The sequence below is a fragment of the Acomys russatus genome, chromosome 31 (genome assembly GCF_903995435.1).
Source record: "Acomys russatus chromosome 31, mAcoRus1.1, whole genome shotgun sequence".
Lineage (NCBI taxonomy): Eukaryota > Metazoa > Chordata > Mammalia > Rodentia > Muridae > Acomys > Acomys russatus.
This window is the reverse complement of record NC_067167.1, coordinates 36,077,126-36,104,679: the sequence shown is the minus strand read 5'-3', so window position 1 is coordinate 36,104,679 and position 27,554 is coordinate 36,077,126. Positions and strand designations below refer to the sequence as shown.

Genomic DNA, 27,554 nt, shown 5'->3' with positions numbered 1-27,554 from the left:
ACAGCATCAACACAGACACTTTTTATTTTGAGAAAAAATACACAGCCATTTGTATTATGTCCCTCACATTTAAATATGTGGAGTATATGTGAAGATATCTGTAGTCTGCCTGTGTTTCAATAAGACATTGGCTCCTGTAATTTACAGGTACGCATCTATTTAACATTACAAAGCCAAAGCGAAAACTTAAATGGTGTTTATGATAATTTGGTAAGTCCACAGATTCATTTGTTTCCAATCTGGCAGTACAGCACCATAGAAAACACCAAACCAAGAATCTAGAAATAAAACACAGGATTAATGTGGACTCTAAAGAATAAGACCAGGCAAATGAAAATTCTGTATTTAAATACTGAGTCTCTCTCTCTCTGTCTCCCTGTCTCTGTCTCTCTATCTCTGTTTCTCTGTCTGTCTGTCTCTCTGTCTCTGACTCTCTGTGTCTCTCTCTGTCTCTCTGTCTCTGACTCTCTGTGTCTCTCTCTGTCTCTCTGTCTCTGACTCTCTGTGTCTCTCTCTGTCTCTCTGTCTCTGACTCTCTGTGTCTCTCTCTGTCTCTCTGATTCTCTCTCTGTCTCTGTCTCTCTGTCTCTGTCTGTCTCTCTGTCTCTCCTGGCTTCCCCCCCCCGCACCTGTGTGTGTGTGTGTGTGTGTGTGTGTGTGTGTGTGTGTGTGTCAGATTTTCCAGCTTGCTAGTCAATCTTCAATGGCCCTGCTTAATTGTGCAGTACCAGCTACTACTGCAGGAAGCTTTCCTTTTACAGTATGCACGTTTACTTTTGTAAACATTTCCCTCTGAGCTCTGGGTACCACCAGCCTGTGGGAACTAAACATACTTATTGATTCAATTGAAAAGCCATGGTCATCTGGCTTGGATCATCTGTATAGAAATCAAGGAGTCTAAAATTTCTCCTACTAAAGTTTTAGGCAATGCTTAGAAGTGAAAAACTTAAGTTTCTGAAGAAGAAAAAAATAAGCTCTTGTAAACCATGGGTAATAACTTAACTCCAGAACTTTCTTTTGAAGTAACAAAACATAACTGAAAATCTAGGGTGTGAATTCCACCTCATTAGTTCATCCAAAAGTAAGGAACCTCGGAACTAGTCCTAATTGGCTTTGCAGTTGATGACTTGAATACTTAGGATTTGACAGAGAAATGATAGAAACGACCTGTGTGCTGTATTGATGGAAATTGTACCCAGTTCCCTGTCATCTTAAACCCTCCTACTGTGTTGACTTTCTCACTACTAGCTTCCTAGAAACAGAACTCAAATGAGAACTGCTGTCAATTTTTTTTCTGTCTTATAAGAAAAAAAAAAAAAGACAGACACAAAAAGCAAGCAGACAGGAGTTCTCCAAAGCATCCGCGTTCATTCAGAATGTTCTGGGATGCAGGCTCAACAGTAACAGTCTTTTCGCCTTTATCCCAAACGTTATTGATGGGGCACAAGAACTAAGGAAGATGACCAAAACGCTGAGCTGGAGCATCTACAGTCTTTAATGCCTTGAGATAACGCCTACCACCCATTGGGATAGGAAAGGCTTTAGACTGACAAACTGAACGAAACACTTTCAAATGTTTATTTATGTCAGTGTTTGATCACTAATAGCACACTTCTTTCAGTTCTTTATACCTGGTAAGAACATTTACATTCAGAAAACAAATTCATCATTTTAGGATGTGTGTCTTAAGACTTAAAACAAACTTGCTGCTAAGTCTTTGTACACCCAGTCCCACATGCAGAGGCTGTTTTGTCAAGTGTGGTTAAAAAAAAAAAAAAATCTGAACTGATTTGTTCCTGGGACCTCCTGTGAGGTAAACTTTCATCCTATTAAGTGATGAATATTCTATGTCATTTGATAATTTTTTTGATTAGTGAAAGCAAAACCTAAAAACACTGACCACTTTTTAATAAGAAAAATAATCTGCTTATTTAGCTCTAGATGAGGATTCCAAACATCCACAGATGATTTCTTTTTCAGAATCAAACAGGAGCACCTTGCTTGAGTTTCTAGTATGCACTCTGAGAGGAAGCTGTCAGGTTCAGAGTCTTAAAAAAGGTTCCATCTAAGGTCTAAATACAAAATATTTTTTCCCTGAGAAGATTGTCTGCATATATTTTCTGCACTAGTCTATCAAAAGTTGCTTCTATTTCCTTAAAAATGTTTACGAGAAGAGATTCATCTTCACGTTTCCTTGAATTTGGTAAGAAAAAAGAGAAGCACTAAGCAACTCCTGTAATGACGCTAAGGCCAAAGTCTCAGCTGGGACACATTTCTACTGATTGGGTAACTGAGGACCATTTGCAAAGGTCTCTTTTTTAAATAAGACAGCAAATATTTTTCTTTTACATCAAACTCTAGAGGGAAGACAGACTTTGGGCTGGGAGATCAAACAAGAAAAATATCCAATACTTCTTTCCTTCACCATATCTCACCATATCTACATATAGTTGAGGCATCACAATTTAACCATCTCACTCATCATTACACATGATAACAGTCCCATGCAAACTCCATAGTGGTTTTATTCAGGTATTTTACTGGAAAGACATATAGGAGAATCAATAATGTCCCTGAACGTGTAACAACTACAAGGAGTAATATCAAGATCGTAAAATACTGAAATGTGCTACTCCTCTTGCAATCTTATTTTCCACTAGATCCGTTAAGATTCTTGGAAGTAATTTTGGCTCTCATATGCAAGCCACCAATCTTTCCAGCCAATCGTGTCCTTGTTACTCTTGGCCCAACTTCAATAAACCTCTTAAAAGCATATGCGAGCTTTATTCTGCCACAGTCATCTCTCTAAGTTTGAGTCTAGCATGAAATTTAATACTTAGCCTCATTTAAGGCCCTCCCATCTTAGTTACTTAGTAATTAAACCCAGGTCTCTGACCATATTAACCTCACTCTCCACCACCAAGCAATATTCTCGGGCACGACCACTCATTTAAACTTAACTCTGTCAAACACAAGTATACGTGTGCCATGTGCTTATATGACCTTGAAGGCATATGTGATTCTTCCCTCACCTTTGTAGCCATGGTCTTTAATTATTAAATTAGCACCAAAGCCAGAATACAAGGTAAACAAACAAGGGACACATAACAAATGGCAGAGTCAAGAGAAACAGACCTAATGCAAAGTCACTTTTGACTTTTTGACTCTTGTCTGATACAAAGAAACCTGTGCTCTACCAACACAGCCTTTAAACTTGGGCTACGAGAAAATAATTTTTGTGTGTGTGTGATGCTAGTAATACCTGAGAGCATTATGTTACTTTAATATCAAGCAAAATTGCTACCAGTCAGTGATGTGACAGGAGGCTGTCTTCTATAAAAGAGCCCAAAGTGACACCACCCAGCATTCCATGAGAATGAAGCAAATGTCATTCAGAGGAGATGAGCACGGAGATGCCACATGGTGTTTGAACTCTTGCTACTGTATTGACATGAGCTCATGAGTGACTCTGACTCATTGGATAGCTACGTTTCTCAAGATCTGAGATAATTATGGAAATGCTTCTTTGAAAATGTTTTATTTCTTCTTGGCAAATATCTGGAGGCCATACCAAGAAAGTCCATCAAGATAAAAATTCAATAGAGAATATATTTTTCAACATCAGTAATTGAAATGATGGAGCATTACACAAGTCTCACCCAGAGCTCTCATGGAAACATCTCCATGTTTATAGTACCTAAACTGAGAAAATGTGAGGATGTTTTTTCTACTGTTTAGAAGTTCTTAGATTTCTCTAGAATGAATTAGAGGAAAAACATTTCCCCTACTCCTTTGAGTTTAGCTTTCATTTCCTGCTTTGAGATCATGGCTAAAAATAAGAATTGTGAGGGATGTTTCTTTTGCTTTTGTTTCCTGCTTTCTGCTCTACTTCAGGAAATTTTAACCCTTGTGTCAGTTTTGATGCAAAGGGGATACCTATGACTAAGAATTGTATACATATTAGTTAACTTTTTCTCTAGAAATAACAGCCTCAGTCCTTCTTGGATTATAATTTTACCCGTGCCAGGCTCAAGAATGAGTCACAGAGATGCTGTGCCCTGGCCATGTATGCCCACTGCCTGGTGCTTTTTAAAAACTATTGTGTGGCTAACCATGAGCATTTGTTACAACCTATGGAGAGAGGAGTGAAGGCAGAGACCATCACACTGTTATACTGTACCTCGATAACTGCCAGTCCAAAAGCAAGTCCAATGACTATAATAATGTTCTTTTCAACCAGATCTTTTATCACATTAAGACAGCTCTGTTAAAAAAAAAAAAAAAAAAGAGGAAACATTGCTTTTAGTGAAATTTTGACCTCACATTGAGTTTTTAATTCTTCTGGTTGATTTTTTTATGTTGGTACCAAGGTCAACAAAAATATAAATATGATCAAAATATATTTAAAACTAAAAACTGTTCTAAATATTAAGATACAATAAAAATGAAAGACTAAAACAAAATAATTTGGTGAAACTTTGGAAAGAAAGTAATAAGTAAATTTATAACAATGTATCTCCAAACTATAATTTTCATAAACAAAAATCATGAATAATGTGGGCTTGTGACAAGAAGCAGGAAAGCCTGCTGTTGAGGCTACAGCTAGGTGTAGTGCAGATGTCCCTCTTAAAAGCAAGGAATTGCAAATCCCTTCATTGATAAAGATGGCTGCAATTTTTGTCTTTATTGGATCCACTGTGTGTACTTTTATGCTATTACTTTAAGAAAGAAACAATTTAGAAAGTTGTCTCTCTGATACATCATTTTGAAATGTATTCAAACCAGCCTAGAAACCAAATTGTAAAACATTTCAGACAAATTTTAAAGATTCCAATAACTGAAAGTTAGAAGGATAGCTTTTTCTTTAAAGGGAAAAACAGTGCACAGCGTAATCTGTGTTGCCGTGAACGTGATTGTCATCCGTGTGACAGTCATAAGTGCATGAAGACTGACCAAAAATCATACTACTTGCTAGAAACAGTAAAAACTGCCCCCAAGGACGAGAAGGTCTTCATCCGACTTAACCCCTTAATGTAATGGACTACTTCATTCACTTCCAGCCCAAATCAGCAGACATCTGACATCATCATGTCAGTTAAGGTCAACACAGAAAGGAATGACTCCCTCTCGGTTCATATTCATCTTATCTGTCTCCTCCAATACACAGGAAAATAATGTTATCTCGGCAAAAGGCAGGGAAGAAAATAAAAGGGACCATGAATGACATCTATTGCAGAGGACCTGCTTTTCCAGGCTTGCCAATGTCACCGGCAGATGGAGGTATTCGATGAATTTATGACCTTCCTTACAGGGTGCTAGGTCAGCGGTTGGCTTATACTCAGCAGATTAGTGTGAGGAGTTTCAGGAAAAATAATTTTATAGGGGCTTTTCATAACGTATACTGAGGAAAACGTCTTTCAACTGAGTCTTTCATAGGAAGTAGAAATCCATGTCAACAGGGCCCTATTGATCTGCTCATCAGGAGGAGCTACACTGATTAGTACCAGGTAATGATTTCCATCCTACCTTGGGAACAGTGTGCGTCTAAATTTAAGTAGGCAGGGTGGGGCAGAATCAGAAAGGATTATAAAAGGTAAGAAGAATAGAAAATAATTGCTATTATTTTGACAGTGATAATGACACAGCAATGTAGCCATCTGGTAATTTCTCCCCCCCCCCCCCCCCAATGAATGACTGTACATATGAGTGACACCAATGCTACTTCAGGGCAGATGAGCTCAGCGATAGGGAACAGCAGCGGTCTGGAGAGGAGAATGTTTCCCTGTGATTTGGTATTTCCTTTCATTCATTAATGACACCAACAATTAGTAAATCAAAACAATGCTAGATTGGGAATAGCCTTGTCTATTGTGAGGCGCAGTAGCTTTCGTGGATTCTCATAACTAGATTATAACCGGATGCTGATGCCTTTATTATGCTACACGTGTATAACTGATACGGAATGGTCTCTGAAAAATAGCAGTAAAAATCAAACATTAACACCAATTGTCATGTTTATGCTAAGCCTCTCCAGGCAGATGGAACAGCTTTGTGAAAAGCTTTGTGCTGAGGGGCACATGTCAGGTCCCTCATGAGCCCACATTCAGAACTTCAACAGTTAACTTATGTGGGGACCCTAACACTTGTGTCATCTCCAGCGCCAGCATTTTACTTATCTTTCAAGGCTGCCCAGCTATGGTCCTCTCTTCCCTATTTGATAATCAGTTTTCATGAGCATAGATTTTTTTAAATTTTTTAAATTAATTTATTCTTGTTACATCTCAATGTTTATCCCATCCCTTATATCCTCCCATTCTTCCCTCCCTCCCATTTTCCCCTTATTCCCCTCCCCTATGACTGTTCCTGAGGGGGATTACCTCCCCCTGTATAATGAGCATAGATTTTATACCCCACAGTACACACTGACTTTCAGGAACTGACAGGAGAACTGTCGTAACTGTTCGCTGTTTAGGATCAGATGTGAATGAAAGCATGGATCTCCAGAAGGCCTGGCTTACAGGAGGTAGTCAATAACTATTTTATAAATAGTCATAAATTTTTATTTAAAAACATACACATGAAAAGTAGAAGGTGGTACCCACAACTCAGACACTTAAATATATATATATGTAACACATAGAAGGTATAAACTCATCTTTCAAATTGATTTCAAATATCCAAAGTAATTTCTCAATTACAACAATACATAGATAAAGTAGCAAGTATACTTAACATCAGAAAGCTAAAGTCCTAAATATCAAATCTTTTATTTATACTTACATGGGTTCTTTCTTAAGTGTATTATGACTGACTTTTGAAAACTAAAGTAAAAATATTAACTTCCAGAACTTTTATTAAGATTAAAAAAAAATAGAGGATGGTAATTGTAGTCATCAAAGACAGAATAAAATAAACTTTTATGTTACTCTGTACTTGGTTGAACTTGGACCATTGAAAGCTGGATTTAAATGATGCTAAGCTCATAGACAAAAATGCTTTTGTTTTAAAATATCTTTTTTTATATTTAATAAAAATTAGTTTTATATTTGGATAATTGTGTATTTTCATATTGCAGTTCCCTTGGTGCTTGCTGTATTTTAAGTTTTTGCAGAGATGGCCATTGTGGAAAGAATAAAACAGAACTACTTACTGTGCCAAACTGAATAGTATTCTTACCTGTGAATAAATGAAATACCCATGATAAGGAGTACAGCCTGTGCCTGTGCCTGTGCATTCACACGACTCTTTTGCACTTTGAAAATTATTCCCCCAGTCTTCAGGGCCGTTGACCAATCCACAGCATTTGAACTGTGAAGAGAAAAGCAGACCGGAGCTCAGTCATTAGCATAACCAGAAGAATTAAATTACACCGTATCGTTCTTAAACATCTCATTACAAAGCTGTCTCTTATGCTAGAATATAGATTGTATTTTGTTTATGTGTTATGTGTACGTGCTTGCTTACGTTGCACTGGCATGTGCGTGCATTTGTGTGTGTGTGTGTCTGCATATGCTAAAGTATGCTTTATCTATCACGTGCTCACGGAAGGCAGAGAGGGTGTGGGGTCCACTGGAGCTGTGTTTAAAGGAGCGACAGCCAATAATGAGCCAGCTGGACTTGGATGCTGAGAACTGAACTTTTCCAGTCCTCTGAAACCAGAGGGTGCTCTTAGCCACTGAACCACCTCCGCAGCACTACCTATGCTAAAAGACGATGTGTCACCTTACTCATACAGGGCACACGTACACATGATTAAAATGAAAAACGAACCAAAAATAAAATCTACTTTTAGAAAGGAAGGGAATGTTTCTTTTTGGTCTCAACAGCAATAAAGTAATAATGACAAAGATAGTAAACATTTGAAGAAATTGGAAACAAAGTTTTAAAAATAAACCTAATTCTTACCTTTAGGTTTGTTTTCTTTTGGTTTTTATTCTTGGGGTTTTGTTTTGTTTTTTATTTATTTATATATTTTTTATTTTTTGTTTTTGTTTTTTGTTTTTGCCAAGACAGAATTTCTTTTTAAAACAAGCCCTGCTATCCTGGACTTGCTTTGCAGACCAGGCTGGCCTCGAACTCACAGAGACCTACCTACCTCTGCATCCTGAGTGCTGAGATTAAAGGCGTGTGGCACCGTGTTGGCCCTTACCTTTTAGTTTTAATGAAAAGAGGAAGCATCTGATCTATGCATTTAGAGTCACAAAAAGTCAAGTTGTTAACTTAAAGACATACACTTACTGCTCAAATTTTTTGAGAAATTTTGAAAATAATTTTTTTATTCTGTGACCTTGGCACCAGGGACATTTCAAAGACCAGGACCTCCCTGAGACTGAATTTTTCAAGGACATCTTTAAAGAAAACACTGTGTTTATGAGATTCCTATGAGATTCAGAAATAATTAAGACTCAATTATATAAATTCTAGGGTAATGGGTATTTTTTAGCTGAGGAAGAACACACTGATTATCAGACTAATATATAAGTGGGATGAGCAGGAAACAAAATAAACACTAATCCATAGGGTTGTAAGGAACACAACGTGTTGGTTTTAAGTGGAAGGAGGTAGACTCCTTAGCACACTACTCTGTTAGATTGTAAACATTAAAATTGATTTGTCCCATAAAAACTTAATTTGATACAGACATATGTTCTTAATCTCTGTTCTAAGTTGCTTCAAATCCTGAGGGATTGGAAACTGTTAAAAATACTTTTTTTTTCTTATTACATTGTAAAATAATAATCAGCTAAAATCTACAAAATGGAGAGTTTATCTTCATGGAACACAATAATTAAAAAAAAAAAAGTATCAGGCTAAAGAGATGGCTCAGTGGTTATGAGCAGTGGATACCTTCTGCTCCAGAGGACCTGTGTGTGATTCCCAGCGCCCACAGGGAAGTGCATTAGCACCTCTAACTTCAGTTCCAGGGCATACAATACCCTCTTAGGCCTCTGAGGGCACCAGGAATACATGTGGTACACAGACATACACGCAGCAAAACACCACAGACAGTAATAATTAATAATAATAATAAAATTAATAACAATATCATTATTTCTTTTTTAACTTTAAAGTTAAACATTGAAGAATTACTTTCAAATTCCCACGCATTCAAGAAATTCTAATTACCTCTGCTTGAAATGAAATCATGGCATTCTGGAATTCTTTTGCCTCTTCAGTCACCTCAGCCAAAAGCTTTGCATTCTCATAGAGAGTTTCATTCAGAAGGCGGCTAGACTGAAAATTGAGGGGGGAAAATATATTGTTAAATTATTCATGTCAGAGTGTAGAATTTCAATGTTTTAGGCTTTTCCAAGAGTTGTCAAACATCTTCTGTGAACCTACCTCAGATTTGAAAGAAGCTCCTAAGATGCCTGCAGCCACTTGCAGAAGCAGAATCAGGAGCAAGCCAATAAAAAACTGAAAGAGGACACAGAGATGTGTTATTCTCGGAGCAGCCAGTATTAAGAGTCACGTGACCCGGGCAGCCAGAATAGCCTCAGAGGTAGAGCACCAGCCTCAGAGGTAGAGGTCAGCCTCAGACTTCCTTTATTACTCCGTTGTGTTGAAGCTACAGATTTGCAGACTTTTACTACCCAGACTCATCTGCTTCCATAATTGATCCAGAAGTGGTTGCAGTGAAGTCTCATTGAAAGACCATTGCTGGCTTTAGCGTATTAAAGGGAAGTAGCTTTGACAGCCCAGAGGATCTAAGTTGTATTTCTCCATTCCTGTATAAATCGAGCTGAACACACACAAGCTTAAAACTGGTTTCCAAACAATCACCGCTGTGGAAATTGCTGGAACCGTGTTCCCTGTGCCCATCCTGAGCTCTGCCTGGAGGATGTGGCATACAAGCCTGTTTTGAAAACAAGTTCCTCAAGTAATTAAGTTCCCCACATGGCAAAAGAGGCCTCATTACCCAAAAAGCTCTCACAGGAGGTGTTAAAAGGCCAAACGCCATTACTCTCAGACACAGACAATGCTTACTTTATAACAGGAACAAGTTTAGACTCATTCAAATTTATACCCAACATATACTCTATTTTCTAATGGTTTTACAAGATCTGTCCATTACCTTTTAGTGTCTATGTTAAAAAGTGAGTGCCTATCAGCTATCCCAGATTATCCACCCTTTTGGGAAATTCGAAGTGACAAATCTGATTACCTGCCTTGTAATTTTGTTGGCACAGCATGTGCCTTATGACTTAGCTACAGCCTGAACAAATACATTTCCTTCCAGCCACACCCAGGACAATCGCATTCCTCAAACACAGCAATCCTGGACTCTGGATCCGAGGCTCTCTTCCTGGAGACCACAGCACATGCTAACCCACACAGAGACCACAGCGCACCCTCACCCACACAGAGACCACAGCACATGCTCACCCACACAGAGACCACGGCGCACCCTCACCCACACAGAGACCACGGCACACCCTCACCCACACAGAGACCACGGCGCACCCTCACCCACACAGAGACCACGGCGCACCCCCACCCACAAAGAGACCACGGTGCACCCTCACCCACACAGAGACCACGGCGCACCCTCACCCACACAGAGACCACAGCGCACCCTCACCCACAAAGAGACCACGGCGCACCCTCACCCACACAGAGACCACGGCGCACCCTCACCCACACAGAGACCACGGCGCACCCTCACCCACACAGAGACCACGGTGCATCCTCACCCACACAGAGACCACAGCGCACGCTCACCCACAAAGAGACCATGGTGCACCCTCACCCACACAGAGACCACAGCACATGCTCACCCACACAGAGACCACAGCGCACCCTCACCCACACAGAGACCACAGCGCACCCTCACCCACACAGAGACCACAGCGCACCCTCACCCACACAGAGACCACAGCGCACCCTCACCCACACAGAGACCACAGCGCACCCTCACCCACACAGATTGCTTACTTCCACCTCTGGCTGGAAAGCTCACTCCCCCATCCTCACCTTCTCCTCTTCAGCCACTCTCACTGCAATATGTTTTCATTTATTATTCTCCCTCCCCCCGCCCCCAATGGATTCTGTCTTATTGTTTTCTGCGCCACTCAACACAGTGCCTGACACACAGAAACACGGTCATATTGCATGAATGAATGCCTGAACAAGAGAAGGCGTGACTGATTTAAAAACGTGTCTTCCTTTAGGCTCTAAAGTTGAGTAAACTCAGATTTAAAATGATGTAATCCAAAGCCTACTCCGTAGTGTCTTGCATAATCAAATTCCCTAAAATACGTTAGGGTTTCATAAAGCTTAGCTAGTCCTTGGCAGATCACAGGGACGGATAACTGTTGAGGTCTGTAGGGTGGATGTTTGGGCTGCTCTGGAACCCACCAAGAGAAGCATGCAGCGGCTTTCCTTCACAGCTCCGCAGCATCCCAGGAAACCAAGGACCATGATGATGGCCCCAACTGCAATCAAGATATTCACTGCAACATAAGGGTTCGTGCTGGAGTCTCCAGAAGTGATGATCTAGAAGCAGAGATTGGTGTATGAATTCCTTCTCTTCGTGTTTATTTTTCTCATACTCTAAATATTCCCCCTGCCCCCTGTCCCCTGCCCCCCTGCCCCCTTGCCCCCTGCCTCCCTATCCCCTACCCCCTGCCCCCTGTCCCCTGCCCCCTGCCCCCTGCCCCCCTGCCCCCTGCCCTCATGCCCCCTGCCTCCTGCCCCCCTGCCCCCTGCCCCCTGGGCCCTGCCCCCTGCCCCCCTGCCCCCCTGCCCCATGCCTCCTGCCCTCTGGCCCCCTGCCCCCCTGCTTCCTTGGCCCCCTGCCCCATGCCTCCAAGTACCCACTGGGTGCCAGCCTCTGTTCTGAGACCCCCCCCAGAAGCTTTTGTGATCTCACCCAGTGAAACTCTCTGCCCCAGCAGAACTCACATCCTATGAAGTGCCACCTTCCTGAGTCATGTTTCCAGCACTGAACTGTCCTAGTATAAAACTGTGTGTGTTACTTGGAGGAGCTATAATGGCCTTCTTGAGTTGTTTCTAAACATTTAAAATGAAAGATGCGTTTAGTCCTTTCTGACAGGATCTTCGCTTCACACACTGGAAATTTTGTACCTAGAGCAGCACGGTGGAGCCTTTGCTCTATAGAATAATCTAATTATTTTGACTTGGAAACATCCCGAGTTCGCCAAGTTGCTGCCGTTTATAAGAGTGAACGTCAGAGTCATGTTGAACTGAAGAAGCCGTAGGTGAAAGAGCAAATAATGTGAGATCCATTTACATGGGGCTGAAGAACAGGAAAAGCTGTGGTGATTAAAAACCAAGGAAGTTTGCCTTGGCGTGAAATAGGAGAGAAAGCAGGACCTGCCTGGAAAAACACAACGGGAAAGGGTTCCAGGCTAATAAACAATGCTCTTACATTTTGGTAAGAACACAAAAAGCCCGGTTCCTAATGGTCCATATCAACTCTTATCTTCTCATTCCCAGAAGGACTTAACCAGGAAACTTAATTTTACAACTGTTCAAATTATGTGATGTTGATGAAAATATCTTAGGTCTGGTTACAGTGGGTGGGCTACCCATCTGGTATAATTCAGTTCTTCTGCATGAAACACAAGTACATTCCTGGACATTAACCTCATGGGATCCCAAACCCATATGCCCGATTGTCCTCCACCATGCATGTGCAATAGTCAATCACAATTAAAGATGGAGATCCTGCCCTGGCATTATATATGCATGCTGAATAGGGTCTCTGGGCTACTGGGAGCCCCTGGGCTCTGGGCTGCCTCTAAGGAAAGGTACTCTGCCTTCCCTAACCTGCCAGGCCACTCATCGGTCACACCCCGGTTGCGAAGATAAGTGGCGCCATTAGTGATCCTTCCATTTTGAAAGCTTTTTAAATCCACTCATAGCCTACAGGGAATATTTACTCAATAGTCAGTATGAAGGAGTGTACGGAAATTATGAAAACCTAAACACAAATATCCATATTCTACTTGGGGTCCCAACAGGTAACAAGTTTGTAACCCAGGACAGTAAGCTAATGTGAGCCTTTGGGACCATTTTGGGTTTGTAAAAGGGAAACAAGCCAATTCTGTGATTCCTCAAGCCTCCTTCATCTGTGAAAGTATTTGCTTAGATGTAATGCTTAGGTTTACAAATTTAAGGCTCGCTTGTATCCTTTTATTTTGTTGGAGGTGGGGGTGGAGATTTTTATTTGTTTTGTTTTTAAGATTGGAGCCAGACGTCTCAGGAGGGAGAATTAGTTTTCTTTAAGCATGTGGCTCCTGGTATACAGATCGCTGTGCCTCACATCCATGAGTATATGGGCAATGAAAATTGGGCTTGGTGGGTTATTACAAAAACAAAAGTAAAAATATAAATTTTGGAAAGGGTTGGAAGTAGAATGTGTGGATCTGAGATCAGGGGAAGACTGGGTGGATGGATATAACAAAATACCTTGTATGATTTATAAGATTCACAATGAATTGATAAAAAAATATTTTTTAAATTATCAGGAAATTATTACAGCCAGAAAAACCATTGTTGTTAATAATCAGGCCAAAGGTCAGAGACAAAGCATATATGCCAGGAAAACAGCTTTGAGAAAGCAGCTCTGCTTAATCTCCAGGACATGCTGTGATGTCTAAGCACGTGGAAGACTCTAGCAAAGTTATTAGAACTCAGGAGAGAGAGCTCAGACACAGCGAGAATAGGTGGGCTTTCTCCATGGGGAGCTTAGTGCAGCTGATGCCTGTGCGGGCAGTTGTAAGACCTATAGTGAGACTGACCCTGCTGGGTAGCCCACTGCCAGGGCTGGGCCAGAAAGAAAGGCTCGTGGGGCCTCACCAGCCGTCACTGTTGCCAGTTCACCCCAACAGATGCCTGTTCTTTTTGAAGAATGAGCTAGAAATCTGAGTTAGATGCTTTTTACAGCCAGAACCCAGCAAAGCTGTCCCGTATAAACAGAGTTCTTATGTTTCTTAAGAAAAGGGGAAAGAAAGCATACACCAGTAATCCCAGCACATGCAGATCTCAGTGAGCTCGAGGCCAACCTGGTCTACAAAGAGAGTCCCAGGACAGCCAAGGTTACACGGGAATACCCTGTCTTGAAAAAACAACACAACACAAAACAAAACAAAACAAAAAGAAAGGGAGAAATACTAAAGAGCAGCTCTGACTCTGAAAGATGAGAATGCTAGGATCTTCTTTAGCTTAAAAGAGACGTCTGAAACAAGGGTGGTGCCCATGTTTTTGGCCTTGGGAGCTATTGGGTTTATCCTTTAAAACAATCTTTCCAAGGCACATTAGCAGAAAGAGATGTCACCTCCCTGTCATTCTTTTATGTGTTTGTGCTCATGCTGGCCCTTGTAAAACTGCTAATTCTATTTTCCCAGTAATAAAATTCAGCTCTTCGCTTGGTGTTGACTCTTTGCCGCTAACTGCAGATAAACACAAATGGCGCTGGCTTTGTGTAAGGCAGGCTGGCTGGTGTTGTCCGGGTCCTGACTTTTGTTCTGGGTAGGAGGCTCTAACTGACAACCAGTGCTGTCTAGCCCCGTAAGCCTTTGTCATCCCCAGATGTGGAGTCACATTCTCTCAGGGACAACAGCTCTCTTGTAATATGTTCAATGTGTGTTTCTTAGCAGACTAAACACCAAGTTTGCTTAACAGAAACACCAGGAGAAGGGAAACACCGACCAGAAATCAAATAATAATATAAAATTCAGGCTGCCTACATATCTTCAAAACTCTAAAGCACTCTCAAAGTGATGGTTGTTAAACTTTGTTTTTAATTTTGAACCTCAAAGTCAGACAGATTATATATGCCTACTCTCTTCCTCCTCTCAAACACCAGATGCTGAGGCCATCAGGAACTTAGAGCCACATTTATCAGTATAAATAACAAATGGAGTTCTGATGAATTGGGAGGTAAGACTGCCTGCTCCACCCAGCCTCTCCCAGTTACTCATTTGGTGAAATACGGAATGAGGAAGTCGCTAACTGCCTCGGGGGTTCTCTGGACTCTCTGAGGATAAAAGAAAGTCATAAAAGGGGTTTGGGGGGGCAGCTAGAGAAAGAGAGAAGAGGACGAGGAGAGGGAGAGAGAGGAAAAAAAATATTTCTGGCAAATCTGTCCATATTAGAAAAGGAAACAAACCAGCCATCAGTTTGCTTTTAATACGTCTTCCCACTGAGCTGTGTCAAAGAACCTTTAGTTGCCCTACGATATAATGCATTTAAATAATTTTAAAATATTGTCTTTGCTTCTGGCTTAATATATTATCTTTATAATATTCATTAGGAATTGGAATTGTTTTTAAGGGATGAAAAACTACTGGAGCAAAACCTTTGAAAAGGTTCTGACAATAGCTGATTTGGCCCAGGCAAGAGCCTGCCTTCACAACCAAGGGTGAGCAAATGGCTCTGCAGGGACTAAGAACAGGAAAACAGGGCTGTGGGGTGTTCTTTGAACTGTGAGGGAAGAGGAGAGTGGACATAAGAGAGGCAAGAAATGGAGCCAGCATGGTGTTATTCTGGATAAGTCTGGAACAACTACCTACCCACCCCCTTGTGTTTTCTCCCTCCTTGCACGTTTGTAACACTTGAGCATGGAATAGAAATAGTATGTGTTGAGTCCCAAGGCTGGCGCTGGAATTGTGCCTGTAAATTAAACTTCCAAACCTGAGGACATCTTGATAAGAGTTTTGTCCCTGGGATGAAACCATCTGTAGCATGACGAAATGAGTCTTGTTAATTGTCTGCATGATCAAGAAGCGGGGCACCACCTGAGTCACACTAGTGCAAGTGGCAGCCTCTGGATGAAATGGTAGCCTCAGGGATACTAACTATCCTTGAACTGTGCTGCCCTTGAAATCTGGAATCACATTTGTCTCCAAAGAGACATTTCATCTTCTTCTACTTTGGACCACCCACCCTGGCATGTACTTCATGATAATCAGAATATATTACATAGAAGTTGTTCTTGGTGCAGAGGAAAGATGTGCTGTGTCTCTAAACTGTCCAACCTGGCCTTTAATAGCAAAGGAGGCAAGAATTTACTTAGACCCCTTCCTACATCTCCTTGTGGTAAAGTCTTTCTAATTTGAGAATGATAACTCTAGAATTTGGGAGAGAGCCCCACCTCAGGTAATGCATGTTAACAGGGAAACTGGGGTTTTAGTCTCATTGATAAAAGAATTTAAGAATGGGCTTAGAAGAAAGCTCAAGGACAGTTTTATTTCAGCTTGAAAAAACAAAACAAAACAAAACAAAACTGCAGGGCAGATGAGCTATAAATCTTGGCAGATTCCTGGCAGAGGAAGAGGGCTAAGCGGGAGAGAGAAGCCATACAACTTGATCTGGGCTGGTATGTTCAGCCACGGATGTCAGACAAACAGCCATATTTTAAAATGGCTTAAGATACATCAGCCTTCCTAGGAACTGGTTCCTTGGTCAAGTGATTGACTAGTCCAATTGGATTGACTAAGTCCTACATTTTGGGTGGCTTGGAACGTTAGATCTCTCCCCATGCCAGAGAAATAGCTTTCCCTTAAGGCACATGGGTGCTTCTGTACCAATAGCTCACCCTGCTCAGCTCTCTTAAAGGACTGTTCCACACAAGGCATATGATAAGCAATTGTGATTGTCTAAATTATAAACCCATATAATATCACAAAAGATGAGGGAAGAACTATAAGAAAAATGCCAGAGTACATTTACTATCTGCCATTATTAATGTCATTGCTTTTCCTTACGGAGATGCAGTTGCTTCATGTATCCATACTTACCTCTTTCCCATCCTTGCTGACTCTCACCCATATTGCTAGTGCCAGGATCAATGTGCCACATATCTGTAGAAAAGGAAAAGAAAGTTAGAATACAAAGATAAAATGAAATGCTTTTTAACCTTTTTTTTTTTAATTTTTAATTTGTTCACTGTACATCCCAATTGCAGCCCCTTCCGTCATCTCCTCCCAGTCCTACCTTCCCTCCCTCATCCTCCTAACTCCATGAACTCCACTTATCTGGATGCTGCAGTAGTTCATAAATAATAGACCATTGCAGGCTGGAGTGCTCCATAGCACTGATAAGAATAACAGCCCATTTATAGTGTTAAGACAAGACGAGACCTCTGCTGGGAGGAAAAGACATTTCCCACTATTTAATTCAAGTCGTGTGTGTGTGTGTGTGTGTGTGTGTGTGTGTGTGTGTGTGTGTGTGTGTGTGTGTGTGTGTTTTCCCCCTACGGTTTAAAGACAAGATACCCTTAATATGCCACTGAATGTGACTCTTGGATTCTCTAGACCAAGAAAGCAAGGCATAACTCACTAATCATTCAATATGCATTCAGGATTTCTGAAGAAGATAGAAGTTTGCAAAGACAGACAATAGTAGAACATTTGACAAAATGTGAAATTAAGCAATGATAGTATATATCAATCAATATTTTAAAACTCAAATAAACTTTCTAAAACATAAATTTTTTTTTTAAGTAGTAACGCTTACCCAGTGAAAAGAAACAATGGTGAGCAGTATTTAATGTCTTAAATCCCTTTAATGGCTTTTCCAGATTCTTTCATTTGGACCATGGCCAACACATAAAATGCGAAACACATTTTACTTTAGTGTAAGGAAAACTCTTGTCTTTCAAGGTTAAAAAAGCAAGAGATATACAAAGTGGCCTCAGAAAACCAAAGATGTATCATTAGATAGTTAGATTGAGAGCAGCCCCGGTAACATACCAGACGCAGTAGGCCTTGGAGGACTTTCTAGATGTTTCTGACCTTTCCATACTCTAACAGAGAAATGTCTGAGTTCTCCAAAATCCAGTGGCCTTGGAGTGTCACTTCTTGGACCACAAAAGAAAAGCGTAACTCACTAATCATCCACTATGCATTCAGGATTTCTGAATAAAATAGCAGTTTCGTGTATGCAGAGCTAAAGGTGCTTTCTCACTAAGTTTGCAGTAGAAATAAGATGAAGGGGCTTTTTAAAAGAACAGGATGTGCACCGAGCAGCTGAGAAGACATGGAATCTCTGCTGCCTAAAAGACCTCAAAAGCCTTCTTAGTCCAAACTGTTCGGATAAGGTAACTGTATCCTGGTAGATTACACTCACAAGGTTGAAATCCAGGCCAGCACCTAGGCAATCAGCTTTTCCCCCATGCTCTAAGTCCTACAAAAATTTGCCTCAGTTATTCTAATGCAATTCAAACAATATTTTGTCCACTGGCCAATAACCTATGCAATTGATTCTGTTCCATGCAGGCGTGTGAGACAACATAAATTAATGAATGTTTAGAGTTGCTAGCCTCTTTGCCCCTTCCTTCCTATAAAGCTAATATTTACAAGGGAAGATAAGGCCCCATGTCAGCGGGGGTTAGTTAGCAAGTCAGAGAGTGAGAATTAGTGTCAAGTGATAACAAAACCTACTGATGGTGATCTTGTAATAATCACATTTTTCTTGCTTATTAATTGATTTTCTTGCTGATATTTTCTGGGCTTTTTTTTTTTTTCTTCTCTCTTTGCAAGTATATTTATACTTATCGTCTTTTTTCAAAATGTATTCCTTAGGAATTTCATACAGAAAAAGGAAAAAGAATTTCATACACTATATCTTTTATTATGTTCTTTTTCATCTCCAAATGTACAAGCTATCCTGTTTCTCTTCCCACCCAATTTTGTGTTCTTTCTCTTTTTAAAAAATAAAAACAAAAGAAAAATCCACTAAAAAGCATGGAGTCTGATTTGTGCTGGCCAATTACCCGTGAGCAGTCAGCCTGGAGTATGGTCGCTGGACCCAGTGTCACTCCACTGAAGAAGACTGACTTTCCCTCTCCTGGCTGCTGTCATTTGTGATAGCTTCTTGTCTAGCGCTGGGAGTTTGTTCTCACTTCTTTGTGCTGGGATTTTGTTTCCCTTGAGCTTGTGCAGATCTCAAACATGCTTTCAATGTCTCTGTGAGTTTGTATGTTTATCCACACCATTGTTTCTGTTTTCTTAAAATCGTCCACCACCTTTGCCTCTTATAATCTTTCTAACCCCTCATCTGCATAGATCCCTGAGTCCCAGTAGGGGGCTCTCTCAATAGTGGAGAAATGTGGTTTTTAAAAATCCCATTCAGGGCTGAGCACTCCAGAGTCTCTCCCTCTGCATGGCTGTACAGTTGTTTGTCCCTGTGTCATTTGCCATCTACTGGACAAAGAAGCTCCTCTGATTGAGGGCTGAGGGACGCACTGATCTATGAGTAAAGTCATATGTCATTAGGAGTCATTTTATTGCTAAGTTCATTTAGCAGAATAATAATAGCTTTTCCTTTTGGGCCCCATGACCTATGCGGTCTCAGGTTCTCAGCATCTTTAATGGTATCAGAAATAGGTTCTCTCCCATGAAATCCATCAAAAAGTGGTTGGTTGCTCCTACAACATTTCTGCCACTGTTGCACCAGTGGCCATATCTTGCAGGTAGGTTGTCATTATAGCTCTTAGAGGGCATAGTTGGGAGAAACTGATGATTGCTTTTCTCTCCCAGTAGCATGTATAGCATTTAACCAGTAGAGATGAAGCCTTCATCGACTACCAGCCAGATTTCTCCATATCTGATGACATAAGTATGTGATGTCTTAAGCAGTAATGTTTTACTATCGCATTGTAGAGGGTACAATTGTCTGTAATGTTTGGGGGAGTTTATGGGACCGCTTTGGCCTACAATTCAAAACTATGTAGCCATTCCTGGTACTGGGAGTTTTATTTAGTAGCATTTGATGTGTAATTGGAATTCTGTCTCTGTCTCTGTCTCTGTCTCTGCCTCTGTCTCTCTCTGTGTCTCTGTCTCTCTGTCTCTGTCTCTCTCTCCTATTATATGGTCATGCTATTTAAATTCCTTCTATGTATGTATGGACTTGAAGAAGCTGCTACAACAGTAGGTTTGCAAAGAGCCTTAAGTGCTGCTTATTCCTCTCCATATTGCCTCCTCTATCCTGACCTCTGGTTCCTTACGTCCTTATACTTATCAGCCTGATAGTTACTCTGGTCCTTACCTTGAACTGAAAGTAATGTTAACTATCCTAGCAACTATTATTTACACAGAATTTGTTATACTGTCAAAGAGAAACTCTTAAGACAGCTAATAAGTGCTGAGAGCTGAAGAAATAGTCTTTCCCAAGGAAGAACACACCAATTGGCTATCTAAGACCAAATGGTCAGCCCTTAAAGTGTACAAAAACAACACTTACAACTAACATGTTTGCATATGTATACAAGAATTATGAATAGAAAAGGGGGCTATGAATTTTCAAAAGAGCACCGAATGGTATATGGCAGGTGTGGAGGGAGAAAATGGAGTGGAAAATGGCATAACTATATTATGATCCCCCCAAAAATAAGGTAACAATAATAAAGAACTCTTACGGTAGGAGTGTGATATTCTTTAAATCTTTATTTCTTCCTGTATTTCTATTTATTTCATTTTTTTCAAAGTAATTAGAAGACTTATATATTTTATATTATGTATACTTATAAATTGTATATCTTATTTATTTGACCCTCAAATAGTATTAGGTTTTCTCAGCCACTGAACATTACCTAGAACAAGAGCACTGAAAAGAAGGAGTACTCAATTATTTTGGAAGTCAAGAATATTTTTTGTCTAATTTCAGTCTTCACAATTAGACAAAATCCTTTTTGCAGACACTCAGATTGACTAAAATCTCCCAGTATTAGCGCCTCTCTCTCTCTCTCTCTCTCTCTCTCTCTCTCTCTCTCTCTCTCTCTCTCTCTCTCTCTCTCTCTCTCTCCCCCTCCTTCCCTCTTTCTCCCCATCCCCCCTCTCAATATTTTAGTTTTAAAATGAAAAGATACTGTTTAAAGCACATCTTTCTCATCTCATTGGAGAAATTCATATGTAAAGGTCAAAACTTAATATCATTAGAGCCTTCGTAAGTGCTACAGCTAATCTTAAAAGTAGATATGCCTTCTCTCAGCTTGATTAAGCGCCAAGGAGTTCCACTCCCACTGCTTTGAGACAGGCCAACAGAGTGAGCTCAGGTAACCATCCCCAGCCCTCTCCTTTAGCTCTGAGGATTTGTCATGTTGTTAAGCCATGTCTAACTGTAGGCATTTTGGGTTGTAAGACTGTGAAATGAAACAGATTAATTAGCTGGCTCTAGGCCTGGCATCAGTGGACATGTAGAACTACCTGGCCCATCTTTATTCTGGTTTCACACTCACTCAACAATCGCTGTGGTTTTTACCCAGTTCTAACTTGACACCTTTGATTTTTACAATTGAGATGCAGTTGATCTGAATCAGTGTTCTGAGAATGGAGGCAACTTTGATATTCACATGTGGACAAGCAGTGGTGTGATCGCTGTCTTCCCAGACGCTCACATACAACACTGCTTCAGTGCCTATATTCAGAAATAAGACTTTTTGGAGATAATTTAGGTTAAATGAGGTCTTCAAAGTAGAATCCTAATCTGGTAAGACTGTGGACTTTAGAAGAGAGATCTGTCTCTGTCCATAATTTGAACCCCTGGGAAGGACCATGTGAGGACATAGTTAGAAGGCAGGAAGACCCTCACTACACATCCTACTGGCCAGCACCTCAATCTTAGGCCTCCCACCTTTCAGAACTGTAAGAAATTAATTCCTGTTGTTTGAACTAACATTCATGGTAATTTCTTATGGCAGCCCATGCCGAATATGACAGAAAATGTGCTGAAACCAACGAAATGTCAAGAAGAGAGTGGCAAGGCACCATTACGAAATAACTTTTGGGTTGCCCTCCACAGCACTTGACAGGCATGTATGTGGGTACCTAGAAACCCATGCACAGCTCCCAATGTCCCCAGTGGTCATCAGGGAAGAACAGTCTGTATAATCAATAGCAATAGGCTTGAAGCCACTTGAGTGGAATATCTAGAGTGGAGTGCAGCATCATTGAGTGTGTACTCCCCTTATTCTCGCAGACTTCTTGCCTTGTGAGAAACAGGAAGGCTGGAGTAAGACTAAAAATATGCTTATATCTTAAACACCTGCTATTCGTGAAGTATGATCACCATTTGAGGGGCGATTTCTTTTATATTAAAATGCTTTAAGCCAGGCATGGTGGCACATGCCTTTAATCCCAGCATTCAAGAGGCAGAGGCAGGCGGATCACTGTGAGTTCGAGGCCAGCCTGGTCTACAGAGTGAGTTCAGCATAGCCAGGGCTACACAACACAACACAAAACAAAACAGCAATATGAGCCATCACAGGAATAAAAATTATATCAATTAAACTGCTGCATCCAATCCTTGCTTATAAGTTGTCTTGATAATCAATCCTTCCAAGTAAAAGTGCCTCCCTCCTTTTTATGCATGCAGAAAGTGGAGCACAGAACAGCCAGTGAGAATACATCAGCACACAAAGCAGTAGAGGACAGGATTCAGGATCTGAATCTCAATTGGTGTAAATCACATTTTTTCCCATTTCTTTAACTGTGATGGAAGAATGCTTGTCTTCTTATAAGTTCTTTCTGTTCCAAAATCCAACACAGAAAATTATTCATTGTGATATGAAATAGTTTCCTATCTTTTTCATAAAAATGCCTTTAAAATGTTGACTGAAATGCCACTTTTTTTTATCAGCAGTTACTGTTATGTTGAGTCTTCTATGGCCATTAATTCATTTAATCATCACAATGATCCAAGGAGGTAGGCAGAGCTTTGATCATAATTTGTGCAGATGATGAACTGTGAAGTACTGAGAAGCTGTGCCCTCCAAAGCTGATGAGGAACCAGTACCTGTTTGGCCCATGCTCACTACAGCTGGGCCCTTGTACCTTTGCTGTTGCCATAGTCCAACCAAATAGCATAACTGTGCAAAGACAAGCAGCCACTGTATTAACAAAGCTCATAGATTTCAGTCCCATTTAACTGTTCATCATGGGGCTTTTCATCCCCTGACAGGATAAGACATAATTATGTTGTATCATTTGTGATGTGCCCTTATCCCAACAGATATGTCTGCTTTGCATCCAAGCTCTTAAAGAAGCTGAGAACATCCAGTGTAGAAAAAAACAAAAAACAAAAAAACAGTGAACATTAAATCATTGGTTCCTGGATTTGCTTTGCATTCAAACTGCTTTCTGGACACTTCAGACTCCTTCCTTATGCACTCATGGCTTCAGGTGCAAATTCCTTTGGCTTTCTGGCTTAAGCCCTTTTCCTCGCTGTGCTCATTTAAAGCTTAGTAATGTGTCACTTGCTTTTCTTCATGAGACCTGATGGCCACATGATGTGTCTGGAATTTATTATCCTACATCTTCCCATAGAAGGCCCCACACTCCATGCTCTCCCAGATGCCCAGGAAACACTAAGTTTCTTTGATACTCCCAGGCCTGTCCTATCTAAGAATGGTGTGAGAGAATTTGGGCATTTCCTGTGTTTGACAGGAGACTCGGGGAAATAGGTTTTGTGTCTGCAGTGTTCCTAGGATCGATAATACCTCCAATTCTCCCATTTGCAGCAATCTCCAGGATGATTAGGAATGATTTTCAATTCATGTGGGTTTTTTTTTTCTTGCCATAGCAATTCTATCACATGCAAACCACGACATATTTGTATGGCACATCAAGTTCTCCCTGAGGAGAAACCCTTATGTTTAGATCAAATGACCATATGCATATCTCAGAGATATGTCAACATCTGGCCCTACTTTAGCAAAGGCAACTTTCACAAGTTAGAACCAGAAAGAATGTACTTAAAAACACAAGGCCTTGGACTTCTACAAGGAAACCACATCAATGGGAACACTAAAATTTTTGCTTAGGTAAACATTAAGAATGTGACAAATTGCTAATTTCCTGTGAAAGATCATAACTTTCCCTGAGAGCTCTGGGCTGAGGGGAGACAGGAGGGTGAAAAAAGGAATGTCCCTTAGCTTGAGGAACAGCTCCAGATGCCCACATTTTTGCTGATGTGACATGTGGCTAAGAAGTTATCACTGGCCTTTCCAATTGTTGTTCTCACCAAGAGTCTCTGTCCCTTACATAGAGCCTGCAGGTCCCACCACGCATGGCGATGAGACAAACCCATGAGGGAAGTTAGAATTATCTAACTGAAATCTATAGTATCTGAAAGATTTCATGTGTGACCTCAGAGAAAGAATAGATTGCAACCATAAAGTAATCAGAGTTCCCCAGGAAAGCTGGGGCAGTGTCTGGGAATGAAATGGCGCACAGTGAGGCTAGCTGGAGCTGACCTTGAGCCTTTATCTTAAACCCATTATATATCCCTTTCCTGGATTATCTTTATGTAATGTTTTTTGTTAAAATTTGGATCTATTCCAAATTCCTGTTTGCGAATTAGACAATGAATTCTCAATTTCCATCAGCACTTTGCATTCTCGGTTTATAAAACAAAGATGTATTTTAACTTCTTCCTAGTTTGAAAAGTGTTTCCGGTGTGTGTATTTTCAGACACATTTTTAACATCTTAAACCCTATGCACTTATTAGCATATTAATATTTGGTTGTCTAAATTACCATACATATATGATGGCACATATATCATAGAAATATAAACAATGGCTGTAGTTCTGGAAAAAGCAAAACGATCAGGATTTCTTAAAGAAATAGGTAGTTCTGACTGTTCAGAAAATGAGCAAGTGAGTCTTGCCCCACTTAGTAATAAAAAAGTTATAAGGATTATTATAATCATGTCAGAAAGAATAAGAAGCCAACTTGAAGTGCCTCTTGACAAAAAGCCAGAATAAACTGTACATCAATAAGAATAAAAACTTTATTAAACTATATTTTCATTTCATAAGGAAAATATCTTATTGTTGAATGATATGAGAAAGTTAACTCATTGTTTTGAAATCTGGTAAAAAGCAAGAAAGAAGCGTTTGTATCATATTTGTGTGTGCATTCATAAAATCTGATAAAAAGCAAGAAAGAAGTATTTGTATCACATTTGTGTATCCTTTCATTATACATAATGTATGTGATATATTTATGTACATATATGTGTTCTCTCACACACATATGTGTGTGTGTGTATATATATATATATATATACACACCTATGTGGGTGTGCATACACACACACACACACACACACACACTGGATGCTCTGGAAACCAAACAGTACATTCCTCCTCAACTAACATGAAGAAATATTGAATGCACTAGACTATCATCCACTTCAATCTTTCAATGACCAAAGAGTGAACTGGAGCAGCATCACACACAGCGACACATCATCTATGTCCTGATGAAAGAACTGCACAACTCATGCAGCAGCAGTTTCTCCTGCACAGAAGACTAAATCTCGACAAGCAGCCTGACGCCATTGCTAACTTACAGAAATACACAAGATAAAAAGGCATGGCAGGGCATACCTTGAGTGTGTGGACAGGAAAACTGAAACCACAGAAACCTCGAGAAAAAAAAAAAAAATGACACAAAACCTCAAAAAGAGGGGAAGCGATAAGGTTTGAGAAAGAGCCACAGATTCAAATGGCCGCACGAGCTGTACCAGCTGGCCACAGCCTACCAGCCTTTACTGGGTAATAGTTCAAATAACACATTTAAAGCAATCAGAAATTTAAACCCCAATTAAGAAATCTTTATTTGATTATTAAAGTATAAGAATGATATTGTAGCTACATTAGTAAGTGGATTTTCCTTTCGAGATAGATGCTAACATACTGATAGAGGAATGATAGCCCTAATAGTTTCTTCATAATTGTCTGGGCGAGGGGTTGAGAGTGTGCACATTTATTTCATGGTTTTAGAGGCCAAGTAATGGAGTTTATTTTCCAAATTTGTCTTCTTATATGAATGTTGGAAGGCTTGAAAAAAAGCCAAAGAACACATTCATTTCTTCCTTTATATTCTACTCTCAATGACTTTAATAATTCAAGAGTAGCAATATATCAGATTACTTTTTAAATTTTGTCATATATGCTTGAATTTCAAAAATTTTTTATAGTTTCTAGTATTTTCTTTTTTCTAGGAAAAAAGGACAAAGTATAAAGAAAACGTTTTTAAAATTAATTTAACTCACTACTATGTCACCTATGTTCATTAGGGCTACTGGCCATTGAGTGGGAAGTCATTTCACACACCAAAGTTTTATTAGTTTATTTATATCATCCTTATTTTAATGCAACAGAAGTTTATGGGATTGGAGCTTTTCTTTCACCCCACTGCCCTGTCGAGGTCTCGTTAAGAAAAGGAAAGGAATTTATTGAACTGAACCAGCAAAAGGTTCAGACACCAAAACCATCTTTCTTTATTCTTAATAATGCATAAGCTACTTTCCTATGTAGAATATAAAAAATGTTTTCTGTTTAAGCACCCTGGGATATTTCCATTGCTTTACTCATGGACAGATTTTAGTTATTCCGTATATATAAATCAGCAAGGCTATTTCCCAAACATCCCAGCCCATCCCTTCAAGTTGTGATATTCATTTTTCAATGTTAAATGATGCTTTCAGTGTCCTTGTTTTAGCTACACCAACAGACTCCAGCAAAAGCATAGTTTGCAAGGCCAAACCCTGTTGTTTGAAAGGGCGGGTTGATGACACATCAAAATACTGACTTCAAAATACTGATACATAGTCACTGGCTTAGCTGACTCTTGTGATTAAATACTCTCACGGCTTCTCCTGGAGTATTTCAAGACCTATTATTTTTCCTGGGGGCTCCGAAAATGATCTTTTCATGCACTTATCACTACTGCCAGCCACTGGTTAGTCACCTGTTTTCAACCCTGATGTCAAAAGGGGGAAACCAGAAGCCACACTGAGTCAAACTGTTTTCCTTGGAGTCCTTAAACCGTACAGTGCTGATTTACATATAACTAGGAATAATTGTGCTTTAATTAAGGGATATTTTCCCCCTGTGTTTAGTCTTGCAGCAATATGAAAACATTTGGGAAATGTTTATCTTCAAAGAACTTGAGTACACTTTTTTGAGTCATTGGCTTATTTTCAGTTCCCCAAACATCCAAAGAGAGACAAACAAATCTAAACATTTAGATGGAAAATGTCTCCCCCCACCCCCACCCCACCCCCAATCCTCTAACTCTGCTTAAGTCTGTTCTTGGTTGTGATATTTATCTCAAGATCTTCTTTCTTGTACAAAACTGATAATTAAAAGAAAAATACTTACCCAGAACAAGAAGTTGAAGAAGAACATAGAATATTTCAAACAGCCACTCACACCTGCCATTTCGGAGAACGGACCCCAACCCAGGCACGGTAAGAACTAGTGCTTACAGGGCTGCCCTGCAGTAGGCACTGGAGGATTTTGTCTGCAGAAATCTGTGTGCCAGCAGTTTCAGGGCAGAAACAGAGAGCAAAGAAGTAGACGGAAGAGAAGGAAAAAAAAAAAAAAAACAGTTATTAAAGTGGATAAAAAATTAACCGGCACATTTAAATATTCCCTATAACATTATCTTCAGGCGAGTATGTTCTTTTTCCTTGTTGTGGCTGCTAAGGCCTTGGGCCAGGATATTTATGATCTGTTCTCAAAGCCTGCTCCCTCTAGAGTAAACAGATATCAAGTTAAGGGAGTGGCCGGAGCA

The 27,554-nt window shown here is 40.2% G+C and overlaps 1 protein-coding gene across 1 annotated transcript; it reads right to left on the bottom strand.

Annotated features, from left to right (window-relative positions):
- Tspan8 (tetraspanin 8) lies at positions 1–27,554 on the bottom strand. The gene is made up of 8 exons (XM_051172941.1): positions 27,140–27,554; positions 16,767–16,829; positions 11,359–11,496; positions 9,343–9,417; positions 9,127–9,234; positions 7,177–7,308; positions 4,181–4,264; positions 1–278 (listed from the first exon to the last, which is right to left on the bottom strand). Exons 1-8 carry the CDS (start codon positions 27,197–27,199, stop codon positions 225–227), a joined length of 714 nt encoding a protein of 237 aa, XP_051028898.1. The 5' UTR covers positions 27,200–27,554; the 3' UTR covers positions 1–224.

Coding starts and splice junctions, on each gene's coding strand:
- Tspan8 (XM_051172941.1), bottom strand. CDS start 27,199: ATGGCAGGTGTGAGTGGCTGTTTGAAATATTCTATGTTCTTCTTCAAC. Junction 16,830..27,139: donor TCTTCAACTTCTTGTTCTGG/GTAAGTATTTTT, acceptor CCTTTTCTACAG/ATATGTGGCACATTGATCCT. Junction 4,265..7,176: donor GGTATTTCATTTATTCACAG/GTAAGAATACTA, acceptor TTTTTTTAACAG/AGCTGTCTTAATGTGATAAA.